At 45.5% G+C, this 22,550-nt stretch overlaps 2 protein-coding genes and 1 pseudogene across 4 annotated transcripts in view; 2 read left to right on the forward strand and 1 right to left on the reverse strand.

Moving 5' to 3' along the window:
- Nucleotides 1-22,550, forward strand: part of ZNF274 (zinc finger protein 274) — a 115,712-nt gene that overhangs the window by 37,194 nt on the left and 55,968 nt on the right. The gene's annotated exons all lie outside the window — the stretch shown is intronic.
- On the forward strand, nt 4,535-6,873 carry LOC136399507 (NADH dehydrogenase [ubiquinone] 1 alpha subcomplex subunit 11 pseudogene; annotated as a pseudogene).
- The window catches only part of ZNF329 (zinc finger protein 329), a 323,877-nt gene continuing 307,829 nt past the window's right edge, over nt 6,503-22,550 (reverse strand). The window contains exons 1-3 of one of the 3 annotated variants that reach the window (XM_066374658.1): nt 18,865-18,896; nt 17,731-17,836; nt 6,503-8,787 (exon numbers count right to left, since the gene is read on the reverse strand). In XM_066374658.1, the coding sequence (XP_066230755.1) occupies nt 7,163-8,767 (1,605 nt within the window). In that variant the 5' untranslated portion in view covers nt 8,768-8,787; nt 17,731-17,836; nt 18,865-18,896 and the 3' untranslated portion in view covers nt 6,503-7,162. Of the gene's footprint in view, nt 8,788-17,730; nt 17,837-18,864; nt 18,915-22,550 lie in introns of those variants that run through there. The other 2 variants (XM_066374659.1, XM_066374661.1) reach the window with 2 other exon arrangements.

The raw sequence follows: 22,550 nt of genomic DNA on the forward strand, positions 1-22,550 counted from the left end.
ATTTTAAATAAACAAGGCATAGGCATCTAGCCGTACAGAAAATGAAATATCAAGATGGGAAACGGACATGGTGCAGGGCATTATGAACACAAGGAAGTCATTCGTGAACCTCCAAGTTGACTGGAGTGCATCTCCTGTGGCAGCAGGAGAACTGGACTCAGTTGTAAGGCTGGAAACAGAGTTGAAAGAGCAAAATTTTATTTTCAGTTTCCAGAGCCACACCCAGCTTAGGATTTGGGGGTTGGATAGGCTAAGAGGCGAGTTTAGATTATTGTAGAGACAGGTGCCCAGGGAGACAGTTCAGCCTTTTGCAAGTGACGGCGGCTATGAGATCATTTATCTCTGAGAATATGTGAGTACAAGTGATGTGTCATCTCCCAGATGGACAAGTGTGGCCCACATGGTCCACAGGTGCAAAGGGTAACAGAAATGCAGCAGGGATGGAGCCTGGGTTCATGAAGCAGAGCTTCCCCCCACACAGACAGGTAAGTAATAGAAACAGCTACAAAACTGTACTGCAAATTAAGAAATAAATCCTGTTATGTTAAGCCTCTCTGCTCTGGGTGTCAGACCGGTGCTCAAACACAGTGAGATAGAAAGAGGCACCTGCCTGTCCGGTGGTGGCACAGTGGATAGAGCATTGGCCTGGGATGCTGAAGGATCCAGGTTCAAAACCCTGAGTCCACCAGTTTGAGTATGGGGTCACCGGCCTGAGTGTGGGATCAGACATGACCTCATAGTTGCTGGCCTGAGCCCAAAGGTCGCTAGCTTGAAGCCCAAGATTGCTGGCTTGACCAACGGGTCACTGGTTTGGCTGGAGCTCCCCAGTCAAGGCACATATGGGAAAGCAATCAATGAACAACAAAGGTGCCACAACAAAGAAGTGATGCTTCTCATCTTTGTCCCTTCCTTTCTGTCTGTTCCTATTTGTCCCTCTCTCTGTCTCTATCTCACAAAAAATGAAAAAAAAAAGAAAGAAAAAGAAATACAATTCTATATCTATAGCCACTTTCACACTACATCAGTCAGGTAGTTGTAGCAGAGACCATCTGGTATGCAAGGTCTAAAACATGTATAATCTTGCCCTTTACAATAAACTTTGCTGAAACCTGATGAATAGTGTGAGATAAAACCACTGGATTTCAACTATTTAAAAATAGTTTACAGGCCCTGGCCAGTTGGCTCAGTGGTGGAGCGTCGGCCTGGTGTGCGAGAGTCCCGGGTTCGATTACTGGCCAGAACACACAGGAAAAGCGCCCATCTGCTTCTCCACCCCTCCCCCTCTCCTTCCTCTCTGTCTCTCTCTTCCCCTCCCGCACCCAAGGCTCCATTGGAGCAAAGTTTGCCTGGGTGCTGAGGATGGCTCTGTGGCCTCTGCCTCAGGCGCTAGAATGGCTCTGATTGCAACAGAGCAATGCCCCAGATGAGCAGAGCAACGCCCCCTGGTGGGCATGCCGGGTGGATCCCGGTCGGGCGCATGTGGGAGTCTGTTTGACTGCCTCCCTGATTCCAACCTCAGAAAAATACAAAAAAAAATAACAATTAAAATAGTTTATTACAAAACCACAGGTATTACTTCATACCCTCTAGGATGACTATGATAAAAAAGACAAGAGTTGGTAAGAATGTGGAGAAATCAGAACTTAATACATTGCTGGTAGAAACATAAAATGGTATCCTTGTGGACAAGTTTGGCAGTCCCTCAAAAGGTGCACAGGTTACCAGATAACCTAGCAATTCCACTCGACAGGTAATGAAAGCATGTCCTCACAAAAACGTGTACATGAACATTCCCAGCAGCATTATTCATAATAGCCACAAAGAAAAATCACCCAAATGTCCATCAACGACGGATAAACAAAATGTGGTACAACCAAATGATGAAATAGTCACCCATTAAGAGAAATGAAGTACTAACCCATGCTATAATGTGGATGAACCTTGTCAAAATTATAGTAAGTGGCCTGACCTGGTGGTGATGCAGTGGATAGGGCATCGAACTAAGATGCGGAGGACCCAGGTTCAAAACCCTGAGGTCCCCAGCTTGAGAACAGGTTCATCTGGTTTGAGCACGGCTCAGCAACTTGAGCCCAAGATCACTGGCTTGAGCAAGGGGTCACTGGCTCTGCTGTAGCCCCACGGTCAAGGCACATATGAGAAAGCAATCAAATGAGAAACTAAGGTGCCACAACAAAGAATTGATGTTTCTCATCTCTCTCACTTCCGGTCTGTCCCTGTCCCTCTCTCTGACTCTCTCTGTCTCTGTCAGAAAAAAGAAAAATAAGCTAGTCACAAATGAGCACATATTGCATGACTTCATTTATTGCCAGGAACTGGGGAAACGAGGAATGAGTAGTAGTTATTGGTATTTAGTTTCTTTTTAGGAATAAAAATGTGTACTGGAATTAGAGAATGGTGACTGCCTAACCTGTGGTGGCACGTCAGCCCAGAATGCTGAGGTTACCTGTTCGAAACCCTGGGCTTGCCTGGTTAAGGCACATAAGACAAACAACAAGCAAGCAATGTACTAAAATGAAGCAATTATGAGTTGATACTCTCACTCATTCACCACAGAGAAACTAGTGACCAGAGTCCCAGAGAAAGGAAGATGCCTGGCATGTTTGAGGAAAAGCACAGAGGCAATTGAAATTAAAACAGAATGACCAAGAGGGAGATGGAAGATGATGGAGCCATGGCAGGACAGGGACGACCAACGAAAACATTACAGCCAGGCTAAAATAACTATGCTGTCAGTGGTAGAGCGTCAGCCCAGCGTGTGGATGTCCCAGGTTTGATTCCAGCCAGGGCACACAGGAGAAGCACCCATCTGCTTCTCTACACTTCCCCTTCTCCTTTTTTTTCTCTCTCTCTTCCCCTCTCACAGCCAAGGCTCCATTGGAGCAAAGTTGACCCCAGGCGCTGAGGATGGCTCCATGGCCTCCACCTCAGGCACTAAGAAGAGCTCAGTTGCTGAGCAACAGACCAGCGTCCTGGATGGGTAGAGCATCACCCCCTGGTGGGCATGCTGAGTGGATCTTGGTCAGGCCCATGTGGGAATCTTGTCTCTCTGCCTCCCCGCTTCTCACTTCAGAAAAATACAAAAAACAAAAACAGCTGAGGTAACCTATATTATACAGCTAGTGCTCAACTTACGACCACGATTGGTTCCAAAAGACCAGTCGTAAAACGATTTGGTCGTAAGTTAAGTAGGCTATATGTACAGTATTGTGAAATGATGTTATAAAAATCTTTAAGTCATATTTTATCATAATTTTCTTTCATTATTGTTATATATCATAATTTTGTTCATTTTATGCCATTTGTATCATCTCTACACCATTTTGTTTCTTATTTTTACATTCGTCAGGTTTACGTAAAACACTGCACTACCAGTACAACCGGTTTAATATTTGCAAAGACAATTTCCTCTTGGTAGACATCTTGGGAGGGGTTTGATGAAAAATATCCCAGACACAAAACACAAATTGCTGTACCGAGTCTGGGATAACAGTTGAAATGGTACACGTGGAGATGGTAGTGCTGCCGGAAGCTGGTCTGCACTGTCCTACACCCAGCTGGGCAACGCTTCTGCTGCCAGACACGGAGCAGTTGTGGCTAGCAATTGTGCTTGTAAAGTCGAATGGTCATAAGTTGCATAGGTCGTAAGTCGATCAATATTTGTAGTTGAAAATATTTGCTGCCTCTCCCCCAGGGAGGATGACACATCCTTGCCTGTGACGTACGGCTTGGTGGTGGACTTGCTGTGGCCACGAAAGGTAAGTGAATACGGGGTGCCACTTTTGAGCAGCTCTCAGAGCCTCTCCATGGAATCAGTCACCAGTCCTCCTTTCTTCCGCCATGAGGCCAGCAAGAGAGTCTGCTCCAACAGCCCCTAAGATTTTTACTGCCCTTTGTTACTATAGCCTAACTTACCTTAAATTGACTGATATGACCATCAGAATGAGTGCCTTCCTAGAAGTTAACCAGAGCCATTCTAGCGCCTGAGGTGGAGGCCATGGAGCCATCCTCAGCGCCTGGGTGAACTTTGCTCCAATGGAGCCTTGGCTGCGGAAGGGGAAGAGAAAGATAAAGAGGAAGGAGAGAGGGAAGGGTGTGAAAAGCAGATGGGCGCTTCTCCTGTGTGCCCTTACTGGGAATCGAACCTGGGACTTCCACACGCCGGGCCAACACTCTACTGCTGAGCCAATCGGCCAGGGCAAGGCTGCTTTCTATTGTTGCAGTAACAAACCACCACAAACTTAGCAGCTTGTAACACAAATCTATCCCAGCCTTGATTATCTCAGTGGCCTTCACTCTAACACTCCTCCACGGGACCAAGTTGAAATTTCCATGGGAGCCACCCCCAGCCTTTGATGGGATGTCAAACAGCTTAAGTGGCTCTCACTCGGCCAGCACCACCTGCCTCGAGGGATGTTCCTAAGTCATCCCTGACCTCTCTGTAGCATGCTACACCCTATTATCTAAGACCCACCCTCTTCTCTGCAGTGACACCCCTCATTATCAAAGTCCCAAAGAAATAAATTTTTGTGTCCTCAGCCCTGGATGCTTGGATTTCAGAGCAGCTTCCTCCTGGCTGCCCTCCATTGAGCCTTACTGCAGCCATGGGACCCTGACATAGCCCCTTCTGGTGAAGCCCAAAGAAATCCAGAATTCATCTTTTAGTTTCACCTTTTCTACTGCTTATCAAATGACAGAGAAGAAAACATCATACACAATGGCAGTTCCCTAAGAAAACCACGTTTATTTCTCCACAATCAACTTCCCCATGTGAACATACCTTCATATGGGTGTCGTAACAGTAAACGTTCTACTTACTTCATGTCATTTTTTTGTTGTAACCTGCCACATTATAACATCTCAATATGGCTACAAAACCTTTATAATTTGTTTCAGCATGGAACAAATCAGAAGTGAACACCACTGGAGGAGGGAGGGAAGAAAACTCACTAAAATCTTGTTTCGACAACTAAAGCAGTGCATCACATTTCTACAGCAGCCTGTTCCATTCCAGTCTTTTCTTAAGAGAAATGTTTTGCAAGCAACACCCTTGTTGTCCAAGTGCTTCTTCTGAAATGAGTCCTCAGCACCTGGCAGGAGTATAACATGGAAATATATCCAAACAGCAATCTATTGTACTTCTGCACTTGCTGTGGTGGGTGTGGAGCATTTTAGGGGCCTCACCAGGATCACTGCTGTTACAGAGAAAACAGGAGCCCTTGCTGAAAGCTGCTCTTACTGATAACGCTTGATTCAGCTCAGTAAGACAAGATGCTCAGTAAGACAAGATGTACAGTAAGAGAAGACGCTCCCGATGAAAGGATTCCTGGTACCGATTAGTTACTGAACACACTCACTGGTTCTTTCCAGTTTATCCACCGACGCAGTAGCAGCTGAATGTCTCCAGAGAAGCATCTTCCTGACATCCACAGATTTTCTTCCAGTGTATATGCTATCATGTTTCATACTGGGTGATCATCCCTGAAGCCTCTTCCACATTTATTACCATCCTGTAGTCCCTCCTGAGCTCCCTAATGCATTCACTTAACAGTATGGCTAAGGAATGTCTCACATTCAATTCACAGGATAGGGCAAAGAAATATTTTTAAAGTAAGTTTCTACATTTAAGATCCATGTGTGGAGTTGCCCTTGGCCCGTGGGTACTGTTGGGTGTGTAGTGTGGGGGTCGGGGTGCGTAGCCATGGCGCGGACGCTCATTCAGAGGTACTGGGACATCCCCGACAGCACTGAGTGTCACCACAAGGCCTACGCCAGCACCAGTATCAGTGGTGCCGTTGGCCTGATCACCTCTGCTTACAGTGTTGCACTCAAGCCCCCTGACTCCTTCCTGGAGAGTGTGGCCAGGACAGGATGGTACATACTTACTGCAGCTGCCATCAGTGCCATATTTGGCATTGCCTCCTGTGTCAGTGCTCAGGTCCGCGAGAAGTCCGACGACCCCCTTAACTACTTCATTGGAGGCTGCGCTGGAGGCCTAACCCTGGGAGCACGCACCTACAGCTACGGGATTGGAGCTGCAGCCTGCGCGTACATGGGCTTAACAGCAGCCCTGGTCAAGATGGGCCAGCTGGAGGGCTAGAGGTTATTCACAGAGCCCAAGGTGTGAGCCCCACCACCTCCCTCAACCCCGGACAAGTGGAAATGCCCCTAAAATTAAATTGTGTATAAAAAAAAAAAAGAATCCATGTGTAATGTGACCCCAACCATGCAAAGTTGGTCCTGGCTGGTGGCCCAGTGGATAAAGCGTTAGCCCGCCATATGGATGTCCTGGGTTCAATTCCTGGTCAGGGCACATAGAAGAAATATCCATCTGCTTTTCCCCCACACCCCCTCCCCAGTCCTCCCCTCTTGAAGCCAGTGGTTCCATTGGTTTGAGCGTGGTCCCAGGCGCTGAGGATAGAGATGGGGGAAGGAATGGTCACCAAAAAACTGATGATTTCACAGGGGGTGGCACTGCAGGTGATTTTTTTTTTTTTTTTTTTTTTTTTAATTTTTAGGCAGGGAGAGAGGCAGACAAAAACATTGAGCCATTCCTGTATGTGCCCTGATTGGGGATCAAACCAGCAAGCTCTGCGCTTCGGGACAATGCTTCAACCAACCAAGCTATCCAGCCAGGGCATAATTTTGTTTTTGCTAATTGATTGATTTTTAGAGAAACAGAGAGAAGAAGGGGGACACAGGGAGAGGGAAGGGAAGCATTCATTTGTTGTTCCCTGTAGCTGTGCATTCATTGATTGGTTGCTTTCCATGTGTGCCCTGACTGGGGATCAAAGCCATAACCTCATCAAGATGATGCTCTAACAGACTCAATAGGCCAGGGCCTTACTTTTTTTCATTAAAAAAAAAAAAAATTCTTTCCCTGGCCAGGTAGCTGAGTTGGTTGGAGCATCATCCTAATATACCAAGGTTGTGGATTCGATTCCATGTCAAGGCACACACAGGAATCAACCAGTGAATGCATAAATAAGTGGTACAACAATTGATGGTTCTCTTTCTCTCTAAAATCAATAAATAAAAATTTTGGAAGTTATTTTGTACTGACAGGGAGGAGTCACTCCTTGAAGACACACCTCCTTCACAAAGGTTTTTGAGAGCACTTGAGAAATGAGCGTGCCCATATTCCTTATGGTTCCACGGGTTGCTGTCCAGGGTGCGTTCTTTGATGTCGGACCAGAGCCGAACTCCTTCTAAACATTTTCCCACACTGAGGACATTGACTGGGACCCTCCCTACTATGAAGCCTCTGATGGACTGCGAGGTGAGAATTCTGCTTGAAGGACTTTCCACACTCTGGACACTGGTACGGGGTTTCCTTGGTGTGAATTCTCTGATGCTTGGTAAGACAGGAGCTGTCCCTGAAAGCTTTGCCACACTGATTACATTCGTAGGGCCTCTCACCAGTATGAGTCCTCTGGTGCCGGATGAGACCAGCAATGTTCCTGAAAAGTTTCTGACACTGGTCACAGCCATAGGGCTTCTCACCTGTGTGAATTCTCTGGTGCCTGATAAGGTACGCACTCTCAATGAAAGTCTTCCCACACTCTTTACACTCGTAAGGCTTCTCCCCGGAATGGATTTTCTGGTGCACGATGAGATGTGAGTTACGATTGAAGGATTTCCCACACTCCACACATTCAAAGGGCTTCTCTCCAGTGTGAGCCCTCTCATGCTGGGTGAGGTACGAGCCATCCCGGAAAGCCTTGCCGCACTTGCTACATTCGTAGGGCTTCTCCCCGGTGTGAATTCGGAGATGCACGGTGAGGTGTGAGATGTCTGTAAAGGGCTTCCCACACTCGTTACATCTGTATGGTTTCTCCCCTGTGTGGGTTCTTTGATGCAAAATCAGGGATGAGTTTCGGTTGAAAGTTTTCCCACACTCGAGACATTCATAGGGTTTCTCACCCGTGTGAATTCTCTGGTGTTGTGTCAGAGCTGACCCATCGCTAAAGGCTTTCCCACACTTAGCACATGTGTAGGGCTTCTCTCCTGTGTGGATTCTTTGATGAACAGTCAGGTTGTAGTTCTTGGAGAAGGATTTTCCACACTCATTACAGGGGTAAGGTTTCTCTCCAGTGTGAGTTCGGTGATGTAAAAGGAGCGAACAGTTCCGTTTGAAACATTTGCCACATTCAGCACATTTGTACAGCTTCTCTCCGGGGTGATTCCTCCTGTTTTCAGTAAGAGATGAACTCAGAGTAAAAAGGTCCCCCAAGTCCTTCCTTTCATACAGTTTCTTCCCTATTTTCGTTATTTTTTGTTTGCCAAGAGGTGTAAAGTGGTTGAAAGGCTCAACACTTTCAGGGTATTTGTAGGGCTTCTCTCTCACTGGATTTCTTCCAACTTGTTGAATAACTTCCATGGAATGGCCGAAGGCGTCATTGTCACCAGTTTTCTTAGCTATACAGATTTTCTGAGCACTGTGTAAAGCTGGGTCACAATCCAAGCTTCTATCCTCTGGGTCACGCATATGGAAACCGTTTGTTGCAGGAATCCTCCGAGATGGTGGAGGGTCCACGCTTGCACACAAATGCCTCCCCAGCCCGGGATACTCACAAATTGCTTCCCCTCCTGGCTTTTCCTGAGCTAAAGCTGATTCCTTCAGGTGTCCTTCCCAGTTCTTATGATCCCAACTGTCTCCTAGAATAGAGAAATGGGGACCCTCTCTCGCAAAGTCTTCCATTTCCACATCACAGAGTAGTTCCTCCTTAGGAATGTTCTGAGCTGTCATTTTCGGTCTCGTGTCACAAGCTGGAAAGTGAAAAATGAAAAAGCAAGACTTCAATACATGAAGCTATGTTTGGGAGAATGATGAAAAATAGTAACAGGGATGTAAGTGTGCATGTTTAATTTTTTTTTCTCAAGTTCACATCTGTACAACAAAGAGATAAACTGAGAAACAAGGCAGGGAGGCAAGCACAGGGTCAAAAGAGCCACACAGCCCTGGCCAGTAGGTTCAGCAATAGAGCATCAGCCCGGCGTGTAGAAGTCCCGGGTTTGATTCCCAGCCAAGGCACATAGGAGAAGCGCCCATCTGCTTCTCCAACCCTCCCCCTCTCCTTTCTCTCTGTCTCTCTCTTCCTCTCCTACAGCCAGGGCTCCATTAGAGCAAAGTTGTCCCAGGCGCTGAGGATGGTTCCACGGCCTCCGCTACAGGCTCTAGAATGGCTCCAGGCATAAAAGAGAAACACCCCAGATGGGCAGAGCATCGCCCCCTAGTGGACATGCCAGGTGAATCCCGGTCAGGCACATGTGGGAGTCTGTCTATCTGCCTCCCAGCTTCTCACTTCAGGAAAAAAAAAAAAAAAAAAGCCACACAGCATTTTCATCTGCCTAAAGGCAGGAGCAACGGTACTGGGGTAAGTATCACCACCAGGATGACCCTGTAATGTGGGAGACCAGAGGCCAGGTGTCTCTGCTCACAATGGAACACCCTCTCAGCCACTACGTGCTAGTCCCCATCACCCTGGGCCACACAATAACCCGCACATGTTCTGAGAGCCTCCACTTCACAAGGTATGTACGATGGCGCTGAATGAGCAGGTCAGCGCCAGCTTGCTGGTCAGAGCTCTGCCTTCTTGGATGAGTCACGGCACAGGTTCAGAGACCACCCTGCAGGGTTATTAGGTGAGTCAGATCACATCGGAGGCTGACCCTGAACTATGGAAGAAACAGTGCTCTGTAGGTTGCTCAGTTGGTTGGAGTGTCATCTCAATGCACCAAGTTTAAGGGTTCAATCCCCAATCAAAGCACAGATTAGAATCAACCAATGAGTGCATAACTAAGTAAAACAACAAATTACTGTTTCCCTGTTCTCTCCTTCTGGTCTAAAATCAATCAATCAATCAATTAAAATGAAATAAGACAACTGGCTCTTGCCTGGTCAGATAGCTCAGTTGGTTAGAGCATTGTTCCAAAGCACAGAGGTTGCTGGTAAAATCCTTGGTCAGGACATATACAGGAACAGCTCAGTGTTCCTGTTTCTCTCCCTTTTCCTCCCTCTCTAAAATCAATAAAATAAACATTAAAAAAAGCCTGGTTCTCCCCATAATTATTAAGTAAAGTGAAATTGGACCCTTACCTCATAAAAAATATTTTTTAAAAATTCCAAGTGGATAAAGCCGTTAGCATAAAATCAAAGTTTAAATGATATAGGATACCTTCATGAACAGGATACTCCTGGATCAACAGGTTAATAAGCAAAAACCACACAGATAAGGAGGAACAATTTTTACAATTTTGATAGCAACATCAAAATTTTCCACTCAACAAAAGACACAATAAGAATCAAAATAGCCCTGGCCGGGTAGTTCACTTGGTTCAAGTTTCATCCCCAGTCAGGGCACATGCAAGAATCAACCAAACAATGCATAAGTAAGTGGAAAACAAATCTATATGTTTCTATCTCTTCAATTCCCTTCTTCTTACTCACAAATCAAAAACTTAAAAATAATCAAAAAAACAAATGGTAGGTGGAAAGACAGCATTATAAAATATAAAAGAGCCCTGGCCAGATAGCTCAGTTGGTCTGAACATTGTCCCAAAGCACAGAGGTTGCCCTGGTTAGGCTACATACATGGACAGACTGATGTTTCTGTCTCTGTGTCTCTCACTTCCTTGCTCTCTAATATTTAGTAAATAAAAATTTAAAAGAAAAAAATATATATATGAGACAAAGGAATAGTGCTGAGATCTAAAAGAAATTTTTACAAAACAACACAAAAAAGAGGGAAAATACAGACACTGGCCCGGTGGCTCAGTGGATAAAGCACCTACTTGGCATGCCAGAGGTCACAAGTTTGACCCTTAGTCACAGCACATAAGGGAAGCTATCAATAAGTACACAACTAAATGAAATGAGTTGATGCTTCTCTCTCTCTCTCTTCCTCCCTATCTCTCTCTTCCCCTCCCGCAGCCAAGACTCCATTGGAGCAAAGCTGGCCTTCAGGCTGAGGACGGCTCCATGGCCTCTGCCTCAGGCACTAGAATGGCTCCAAGTGGCAACAGAGCAACACCCCAGATGGGCGGAGCATCGCCCCCTGGTGGGCATGCCAGGTGGATCCTGGTCGGGCACATGCGGGAGTCTGTCTATCTGCCTCCTCGCTTCTCACTTTGGACAAAAAACAAACCAAAAAAAATAGAACAAAATTTCACACAAGGTATGAAAATATAAAGCTTGGGCAGGTCATGTAGGAAGCAATGGTGAGCAACGAGAGTGGTCAGCCCACTCGGCGATAGGGTAGCAACCATAGAAACATAAAGTGGGCACATTCCGCCACCAGGCGATTCCACGATGTGGCATCTCAATCTCAGAAAGCCTGAGTACTGAACATAAGTGCACAACAGTTGATACCAAGGGGACAACCTTAACAGCCGGCAGAAAGAAGACAGACAACTAGTGAAGGAACAGAAAGTACTGTCATGAACCTCTCAATAGCAAAACAGAAACCCAAAGGTATTGGGGGGGGGGACACGACACCATCAGATATGTTACTGTTCAAGAGTGAAGACACGCCTGACCAGGCGGTGGCGCAGTGGATAGAGCGTCGGACTGCGATGCGGAAGGACCCAGGTTCGAGACTCCGAGGTCGCCAGCTTGAGCGCGAGCTCATCTGGTTTGAGCAAAAGCTCACCAGCTTGGACCCAAGGTTGCTGGCTCGAGCAAGGGGTTACTCCATCTGCTGAAGGCCCACGATCAAGGCACATATGAGAAAGCAATCAGTGAACAACTAAGGTGTCGAAACAAATAACTGATGATTGATGCTTCTCATCTCTCCATTCCTGTGTGTCCCTATCTATCCCTCTCTCTGACTCTCTGTCTCTGTAAAAAATAATAATACATAAAAATAAAAAATAAAAAAAGAGTGAAGACAAGATAAAGAAAAACAGAAGCAGAGCCTGACCTGTGATAGTGCAGTGGATAAAGCGTTGATCTGGAATGCTGAGGTCGCCAGTTTGAAATCCTGGGCTTGCCTGTTCAAGGCACACATGAGAAACTACTATCACCAGTTGATGCTTCCCATGCCTCCCCACGCCTTTCTCTCTTCCTCTCCTACCTCTAAAATCAATAAATAAAATCTTAAAAAAAAAAAGAAAAACAAAAGTAGAGTTTATCTCCAAGGGCAATAGCCAAAAATAGAGAAATTGTTCTTCATGAACCTCCCTCCCAAAAAAATTAAAAGAAATGAATGAGTATTTAAATCTAATCCAGCACAGACCATATAAAATGCAATATGGGGTTACCAGTGGGATGAAGTAAAACACTGGGTGACAGCGGCCTGTGAGAGGCTGTGGGGCAAACCAATGTGTTTCAAGTTTGTAAAAAGGAACCCACTGGCTTAAGCGTGGAATCATACACATGACCCCACGGTGGCTGGCTTGAACCCAAGGTCGCTGGCTTGAGCAAGGGGTCAATGGCTCAAATGGAGCCCCCCAGTCAAGGCACATACGAGAAAGCAATCAATGAACAAGTAAGGTTCCACAACGAAGAATTAATGCTTCTCATCTCTCTCCCTTTCTGTCAGTCTGTCCCTCTTTCTGTCTCTGTCTCACTGGAAAAAGAAAAGAAAAAAAAGTTCAACAAAGGCCAGATCACAGCTCTTGACAAATGTGGTCAAGTTAAAAACCAGTAAGTACAGAAAGAAAACCAATTATAAGAAAAATAATTGTAAAAAAAAAAACCTTACTTATTTGGGAGAATACTTATTTCTCAGTAATTCACACATTAAAGAGAAATTTTGACATTAGAAAACACCTTGAATTGAACAATGATGAAATGGAACATCTCAAAACATGTGACAAATGAGAATGCAGCAAAAGTAGTTCCAAGTTGGAAAACGTTGGTCTTTCATGTTTACATTAAAAAAAGGACTGAAGGTGCCTGAGTGGTGGTGGCACAATGCATAGAACATCAACCTGGGATGCTGAGGACCCAGGTTTCAAACCCGGAGGTCATCGGGTTGAGCACATGCTCACCAGCTAGAGCGCAGGGCTGCTGGCTTGAGTGTGGGATCCTATGATCCCATGGTCTGCAGCTTGAGTAAGGGGTCACTGGCTCTGCTGGAGCCCCCCCGGTCAAGCACGTATGAGAACGCAATCAATTAACAACTAAGGTGCCGCAACTACAAGTTGATGCTTCTCATCTCTCTCCTTTCCTCTCTCTCTCTCTCAAAACCCCCCAAAAAACTGGAGGTTAGTGAGTTCACTGTTCAACTTAAGACTTAAGGGAAATAACCATGGAGTAAACCAACAGGAAGTAGAAGGTGCTAATAAAGGTAAGAGCAGAAATTACAGAACCTAAAATCAAGGAGACAGCCAAGATGAAGAAATCCAAAAGTCCATTTAAAAACACTAATGAAGCCTGACCGGGCAGTGGTGCAGTGCATAGAGCGTCGGACTGGGATGCAGAGGACCCAGGTTCGAGACCCCGAGGTTGCCAGCTTGAGCATGAGCTCATCTGGTTTGAGCAAAAAAGCCCACCAGCTTGAACCCAAGGTCACTGGCTCAAGCAAGGGGTTACTGGGTTTGCTGAAGGCCTGCAGTCAAGGCCCATATGAGAAAGCAATCAATGAACAACTAAGGTGTTGCAACCCACAATGAAAAACTAATGATTGATGCTTCTCATCTCTCTCCGTTCCTGTCTGTCTGTCCCTGTCTATCCCTCTCTCTGACTCACTCTGTCTCTATAAAAAATAAATAAATAAATTAATTAATTAAAAAAAAACACTAATGAAGGTCCCATTGTGTAATGGATAGCACTCCAGCACTCAGGGCTCTGAAAAGATTAATGAAATAGACTTTTCTCTTTCATTAAAAGCGAGGAAGTAGCCAGACCAGTGGAGATACAGTAGAGAGAACCACGACCTGGGACACTGATATCCCAGATTCAAAACCCCAAGGTTGCAGGCTTGAGCAGAGTTCACTGGCTTAAGTGTGGAATCATCAGCATGACCCCATGGTCGCTGGCTTCAGCCCAACAGTCACTGGCTTGAGCAAGGGATCACTAGCTTGACTGGAATCCTCCCCCCCTTAAAGGCACCTATGAGAAGCAATCAATAAATAACTAAGGAGCAGTAATTACAAGCTGATGCTTTTCATCTCTATCCCTTCCTCACTTTCTCTCAAAAAATAAAAAAAATTAAAAAAAAAAGGATTTAACTAACGAACAGTAAAAATGCCAGCAAAATGGCAATGCTGGATTTATCCTAGGACTGCAAGGAGTGTAGAACTTTAGAACATCTATTGATATAATTCCCCATATTTTCAGGTAAAAGTAGAAGACAGTCCCTGAACTGTCTTTATGAACTCAATAAATTCATAAAGTGCCCTGATGGGGCAGCTCGGTTGCTTGGACTGTCATCCCAAGGCACCAGGGTTATGGGTTCATCCCCAGTTGGGATGCATGCAGGAGTCAATCAATGAATACATGGGTAGGTGGAGCAGGGGTGGATGAACCTCTCTCTCTCTCTTTCTCAAATCAATCAATAAAAATTAAGCCTGACCTGTGGTGGCACAGTGGATAGAGCATCAACCTGAAATGCTGAGGTTGCTGGTTCGAAACCCTGGATTTGCCTGGTCAAGGCATATATGGGAGTTGATGCTTCCTGCTACTCCCCACCCTTTCTCTCTCTCTCTCTCTCTTTCTCCTTTCTAAAATGAATAAGTAAAATCTTAAAAAAATAAATAAAAGTCTTTCAAAGGAAGCAACACATTCATTTGAGACCAAAGAATACCTATTCAGGACCCTGATTCAAGTACAACCCTGAACAATATTCTGATTAGGAAACAAAGGCAGGAGTGTTTATGAGAAGGTGAAGATGCCTGCCCTGTGGTGGCGCAGTGGATAAAGCATCAACCTGGAACGCCAGGTTGACAGTTCGAAACCACTGAATTGCCTGGTCAATGAGAAGCAACTACTATGAGTTGATGCTTCCTGCTCCTCCACCAACCCCCCCATCCTCTCTCTAAAATCAATAAATAAAATCTTAAAAAAAAAAAAAAAATTGGCCCTGGCCGATTGGCTCAGTGGTAGAGCGTCGGCCTGGCGTGCAGAAGTCCCAGGTTCGATTCCCGGCCAGGGCACACAGGAGAAGCGCCCGTCTGCTTCTCCACCCCTCCCCCTCTCCTTCCTCTCTGTCTCTCTCTTCCCCTCCTGCAGCCGAGGCTCCATTGGAGCAAAGATGGCCCAGGCGCTGGGGATGGCTCCGTGGCCTCTGCCCCAGGCGATAGAGTGGCTCTCCTGGCAACAGAGCCACACCCCCTGGTGGGCGTGCCGGGTGGATCCCCAGCCGGGCGCATGCGGGAGTCTGTCTGACTGCCTCCCCGTTTCCAGCTTCAGAAAAATGAAAAAAAGAGCTAAAACTAAGTACTGATACACATTACAATGTGGATGAACCTTGAAAACATTATGCTAAGCACAAGAAGCCAAAACAAAAAACTACATTTTGTATTTCCATTTATATGAAATGTCTAGAATATGCAAATGGAGAGACACAAAGTAGACTTGTGATTACCTGGGGCTAAAAGGAAAGTGGCTGCTAATAGGCACAGGCTTTCTTTTAGGGATGATAAAAATATTCTAAAATTGTTACTGGCAATGAATACACAACCAAATAAATATACGCAAAACCACTGAGGTTTATACCTTAAGAGAGTGAATTGTATGGTTTGTGAATTATATCCCAATAATGCTGCATAAAAAAAATAAGCAGGTTTTGAGTCTGTCAGGGTCATAACCAGTGTTCAAACCCCACCTGGCATGACTCTGGCACCTTAAGACTCCGTGAAGGCCCTGGCTGGCTGGCTCAGTGGTACAGCGATAGCCTGGCATATGAAAGTCCCGGGTTCGATTCCTGGGCAGGGCACACTGGAGAAGTGCCCATCTGCTTCTCCACCCTTCCCCCTCTCCTTCCTCTCTATCTCTTTCTTCCCCTTCCACAGCCAAGGTTACACTGGAGCAAAGTTGGCCCAGGTGCTGAGGATGGCTCCATGGCCTCCACCTCAGGCACTAGAATGGCTCTGGCCACAACAGAGCAACACTCCAGAAGGGCACAGCATCGCCCCCTGGTGGGCATGCCGGGTGGATCCCAGTCAGGCGCATGCAGGAGTCTATCTCTCTGCGTCCCCACTTCTCGCTTCAAAATTTAAAAAAAAGAAAAAAAAAAGAAAAGGTATTTCAGGCAAATGAAATAAATAAAAGAGTAGGAATATTTATATCAGACACAATATACCTTAATACAAAGGCTATAACTAGAAACAAAGAAAGACATTTTGTATACAACAGCCAAGATACAGAAGCAACCTAAGTGCCCAAAAAATAGACGATTAGATAAAGATGAGGTACACATATACAATAGAATACTACTTGACCATAAAAAAGAATGAAATCCTACCATTTGCCACAACATGATGGACCTAGAGAATATTATGCTAAGTGAAATAAGTCAGTCAGAAAAAGACAAATACCACCTGACCAGGTGGTGGCACAGTGTATATAGCATTGGACTTGGGACGCTGAGGACCCAGGTTCAAAACCCTGAGGTTGCCTGCTTGAGCGCAAAGGTCGCTGGCTTGAGCAAGGGATCACTTGCTCTGCTGGAGCGACTCCCCTCCCCCCGTCAAGGCACATATGAGAAAGCAATCAGTGAATAATTACGGTGTCACAACAAAGAACTGATGGTTCTCATCTCTCTCCCTTCCTGTCTGTCTGTCCCTATCTATCCCTCTCACTGTCATTGTCAAAAAAAAAAAAAAAAAGACAAACACTGTATCATTTCAATTATACCTGTAATCTAAAGAACAAAATAAATGAACAATCAAAATAGAAACTCACGGATATAGAGAACAAACTGATGGTTGCCAGCTGGGCAGGGGACTGAGAGGCTGGATGAAAGAGGTGAAGGGATTAAGAAGTACAAATGGGTAGTTACAGAATAGTCATGGGATGTAAATTGGAACATAAGGAATATAGTCAATGATACTGTAATAACTATGATACTCGGTGAGTACTACACTTATCAGCGGGATCACTTCGTAAGTGATATAAATGGGTGACCACTATGCTGTACACCTGAAACTAATATAATATTAAATATCAATTCTAATTGAAAAATTAAAAAATTAAATTTTTAAAAAGTTGGGTGCGAAGGGAGAGAAAATGAGCAATAGAACGGAGGAAAGTCACTGGCTGTGGGGGAAATAAACCAACCAAACAAAGGTTTGGTACTGAAAACATTCTCACAGCCCAAGTGCCAAGTGTTTTAAACTGGCTAAAGGAAGAGATCTATCTGAAGTGATGGTAGCGTTGAGAAAGGTTTGGTTTCCATTTGTCGATCTCATTCAGTAGTACAATGAAAATCTGTACCTCAATTTTGCCTCAAACTTTAAAAAAGTAATGAGTATTGAACTCTAATTGAAGTTACACATGGTGAGATGTTTGAGGGGGAAGCACAGTGATATCTGCCACTTAATTTAAATTTTTTTTTTAATTTGGCCTTGGCCTGTTAGCTCAGTCGGTTAAGAGCCTCATCCAGAAACAAGGTTGCGGGTTCGATCCCCAGCCAGGACACACATGGGAAGCAGCCAGTGAATGTCAGGACTGAGCAGAACGACAGATGAATGCTTCCCTTCCCCTAACCTCACTGTCGCTTCCTCTCTCTCTCTCTAAAAATAAAAACTTAAACCCTGGCTGGATACCTTGGTTGGAGCGTTAGCCATAGTGCGGAGGTTGCCAGTTCAATTCCCGGGTCAGGGCACATACAGGAACAATTTAATGTTCCTGTCCTTCTCTCTCCCTGCCTCCCTTAAAAAGAAAAAAAAAGTTTTTTAATTTATTGACTTACAAAAGAAACACCAATTTGCTGTTCCAGTTATTGATACAGTCATTGGCTGATTCTTGTTTATGCCCTGACCAGGGATCAAACTCACAACCTTGGCATACTGAGATGACGCTCTAACCAACTGAGGTACCCAGCTAAGACCTCTGCCACTTAATGTTAATGCATCACAAAAAAAGACTTAATGGTTGGGTAAAAGGAGGGAGAGGGGAAATAGACGAGATACAGCAAGTATAGGTGATGTTAATCGGTTCGTATAAGGTCGCACAAGGATTTCAAGTTTTCTATATATACGAAAACTTTTATCATGAACTATTGGGGTAGAGGAACTAAAGAAACGAACCACTAAAACCAAGGAAGAAAAAAGCGAAACAGCCATAAAGCGGGTGTAAAAACACACCCTCTTTGGGAACTTCACCAAGACCAGACTTGGCAGATATTAGGGGGGGGTGGGGGGTGGAAAAACAGATGGTCACTTCTGTGTACCCTGAACGGGAATCGAATCTGGGACTTCCACAAGCCAGGCTCACGCTCTACCGCTACACCAACCAGCCACGACCATATAATTTTTTTTCTTTTTTAAGGGGCTATTCTGGCACCTGCGGGACTCAGTGGGAAACGAGTACAAGTCACCAGCACCACGGACCTCACACCACCTGGTGGACATGGATCACCCCAGCGGCCCAGCCGGAAACAGTCCCCAAGAAAGGGCCGAGCTCCGCGAAGGAAGTGTGTCGGCCCCATGGGCGTCCTCACACCCAGAGGAGAACCTTCATCCGCGCGGGCGTCCTCAAAGACGAGACCAGCGCGCGCCCCAGGCCAAGCCCACCCTGAGAACCGACCGCGCCCACTGCGCGTGCCAGTGCCCGCCTGAAAGCAGCCCGAAACAAGCCGCTCGCGCTCCACCGGGACCCGGCGGACACTTTCCGATTGGGAGGTGGGGAGTGGGGGGAAAACGGAGAAACCGCAATCCGAGGGGCGCGGCAGAACTCACCTGCGGCTGAAAAGCAGCGGCGGAGGCCATGTTGAAGCGAGTGCGCATGCGGGCGCCAAGATCCGGATGTGCGCGTCTTCGGAAGCTCCGCCCCGCCTAGCGCTGGGTGCGGGGTATGTACGACCTTCCTCTAGGGACCGAGGGGAGGAGCCCAGTGTTCACTTCCAGCCTGTCCGACTCTGACCCCGGTCCCCTCTGCCTCCCCGGGTTATCGGGACATCGCTGTCCCGAGGGCTTTGCCGCTTATCCTATTTACTTATTTACTTATTCGATTATTTATTGATACCGAATGGATGCGAAGATACCGTATATCCCCATATATAAGACGCTGCAATGTATAAGAAGCACCTTAATTTAGGGGCCCGAAAAATATATATATTACATAAAATTATGGAACTCAGGTTTATTCATCATAAAATTCAGAACCCCTCATCACTGTCAAATGCACGTATTAAAAAAATCTACAACCGGCCCTGGCCGGTTGGCTCAGCTGTGGAGCGTCGGCCTGGCGTGCGGGAGTCCCAGCCAGGGCACACAGGAGAAGCGCCTATCTGCTTCTCCGCCCCTTCCCCTCTCCTTCCTCTCTGTCTCTCTCTTCCCTTCCCGCAGCCAAGGCTCCATTGGAGCAAGGATGGCCCGGGCGCTGGGGATGGCTCTGTGGCCTCTGCCTCAGGCGCTAGAATGGCTCTGGATGCAACACAGCGACACCCCAGAGGGGCAGAGCATCGCCCCCTGGTGGGCATGCCGGGTGGATCCTGGTTGGGCGCATGCGGGAGTCTGTCTGGCTGCCTCCCTGTTTCCAGCTTCGGAAAAAAAAAAAAATCTACAACCACTGTACAAGACGCACCCAGTTTTTAAACTCCAATTTTTTCAGAAAGATGCGTCTTATACATAGGGAAACATGGCATTTATAATATTTTCCATGATTTTTATCTGATACCAGCATTAAAGTAGGGCCTTATTTAATTTTTTTCTTTTTAGACCTTATTTTTATTTACTGTGTAGTTGGCCAAAATAATTCCTTACCATAATTTTTTATTTTGAAAAAATGTTAGAATTCAGAGAAGTGCACCTTACTATTCATTGGCAATGTAACTGTATACCTAGAACTTAAACCAGAAGCTACATGTTTTTTTTAATTAAGACAGTTAAGTTAAGATTTTGTGTGTGTGTGTGTGTGTGTGTGTGGCAGAGACAGAGAGAGGGACAGATAGGGACAGACAGACAGAAAGGGAGAGAGATGAGAAGCATCAATTCTTCGTTGCAGGGCCTTACTTGTTCATTGATTGCGTTCTCATATGTGTCTTGAGGGGAGGCGGGGGCTGGCTACAGTAGACCGAGTGACCCCTTGCTCAAGCCAGCAACCTTGGGCTCAAACTGGTGAGCCTTGCTTAAACCAGATGAGTCTGCGCTCAAACCAGCGACCTCGGGGTTTTGAACCTGGGTCATCTGCGTCGTAGTCTGACACGTTATCCATTGCGCCACTTCCTGGTTAGGCACTTTTTTTGTTTGTTTTTGTTTTAAGTAATGATTTTAGATAGAAGATTAACATACAAATCGATGTATGTGTTATTGAATTATCAGTAGAATTTTCCCCAGTATTTATATTTTAATTATAAAGGGGGAAACACTTTTACAGTGGAGAAACCTGGCAGACACCACCTTAAGCATCACTTTTGTGGAATTCTTGCCCAGAGCACACCACCTTAACATAATCGTGAAAAACTCAGACAAACCCAAATTGAGAGTCAATCTACAAAATAACTAAACAATATTCTCCAAAAAAATGTCAGGATCATGAAAGACAAAGAAAACAACAACAAAATCAAGACAAAAAAAAAAAAGACAAGGAAAGACTGAAGAACTGTCACAGATTGGAGGAGACTTAGGAGATGTGACAAATATATGCAAGGTGGGATCCTGGAACAAAAGTAGACATTTGGGGAAACATGAAACTCAGATTCAGCTGGTAGTTTAGTCATTAACATTGAACCAATTTCCTAGTTTTAACAATTACATTATAGTTACATAAAATATTGTTTTTCCCAGGCTTGAGACCCCCAAGGTCGCCAACTTGAGCGCGGGCTCATCTGGCTTGAGCAAAAAGCTCACCAGCTTGGACTCAAGGTCACTGGCTCCAGCAAGGGGTTACTCGATCTGCTGAAGGCCCGCGGCCAAGGCACATATGAGAAAGCAATCAATGAACAACTAAGGTCTCACAACGAAAAACTGATAATTGATACTTCTCATTTCTCTCCATTCCTGTCTGTCTCTCCTGTCTATCCCTCTCTCTGACTCTCTCTCTCTGTCCCTGTAAAAAATCAATATATATAGCCCTGGCCGGTTGGCTCAGCAGTAGAGCGTCGGCCTGGCGTGCAGGAGTCCCGGGTTCGATTCCCGGCCAGGGCACACAGGAGAAGCGCCCATCTGCTTCTCCACCCCTCCCCCTCTCCTTCCTCTCTGTCTCTCTCTTCCCCTCCCGCAGCGAGGCTCCATTGGAGCAAAGATGGCCCGGGCGCTGGGGATGGCTCCTTGGCCTCTGCCCCAGGCGCTAGAGTGGCTCTGGTCACAGCAGAGCGACGCCCCGGAGGGGCAGAGCATCGCCCCCTGTGGGCATACTGGGTGGATCCTGGTCGGGCGCATGCGGGAGTCTGTCTGACTGTCTCTCCCAGTTTCCAGCTTTGGAAAAATACAAAAAAAAAAATCAATATATATAGTTTTATTAAAATTTTTATTTATTTATTCATTTTTTAGAGAGGAGAGAGAGAAGGGGGGAGGAGCAGGAAGCATCAATTCCCATATATGCCTTGATCAGACAAGTGCAGGGTTTTTTGAACCGGCGACCTCAGTGTGCCAGGTCGACGCTTTTATCCACTGTGCCACCACAGGTCAGGCTCATAAAATATTAACTCTAGGAGAAACTATTAAAAGATATACAGGAGCCCGACCCGTGGTGGCGCAGTGGATAAAGCGTCAACCTGGAAACACTGAGGTTGCCGGTTCAAAACCCTGGCTTGCCTGGTCAAGGCACATATGAGAGTTGATGCTTCCTGCTCCTCCCCTTTCTCTCTCTCTCTCTCTTTCTCTCTCTTTCCCCCCCTAAAATGAATAAATAAATAAATAAATAAAAATAAAAAAAGAAAGATATACAGGAACGTTCTATTTTTGTAACTTTTCTATAAGGCTAAAATTATTTCTAAAATAAAAAATTCAGGAAGAGAGCTGTAGTCCCATATTCAGATGAAATAAGTTCACCATATAGTAAACAAAAGATTAAACAGTACTGTGATTTAGTTTTACCAAAAAAAAAAAAAAGTATATGAAAAGAAATGAGAGGCCAGATGATACCAAATAGGGGAAGTTTATAGCTTTTATTTCTTTTTCTTAATTTTTATTTATAGATTTTAGGGGGAGGAGGAAAGAAAGAGACTTCAATTTGTTGTTTCACTTATTTCTGCATTCATTGGTTGATTTTTCTATGTGCTCTGAGCAGAGATGAAACTTACAACGATGGTGTGTCAGAGACACTTTAACCAACTGAGCAACTTAGAGCTGTAGCCATCATTTCTTCAAGTACTTTCTTTTTTATGCACCTATCTCCTCATTTCCAGATGGTTTTTAATTTTTTTTTATTTATTGATTTTAGCAAGAAAAGGAGAGAAAAAGAGAGAGAGAAAGAAAGAGAG

This window comes from Saccopteryx leptura, chromosome 3 (genome assembly GCF_036850995.1).
Source record: "Saccopteryx leptura isolate mSacLep1 chromosome 3, mSacLep1_pri_phased_curated, whole genome shotgun sequence".
Taxonomy (NCBI): Eukaryota; Metazoa; Chordata; class Mammalia; order Chiroptera; family Emballonuridae; genus Saccopteryx; species Saccopteryx leptura.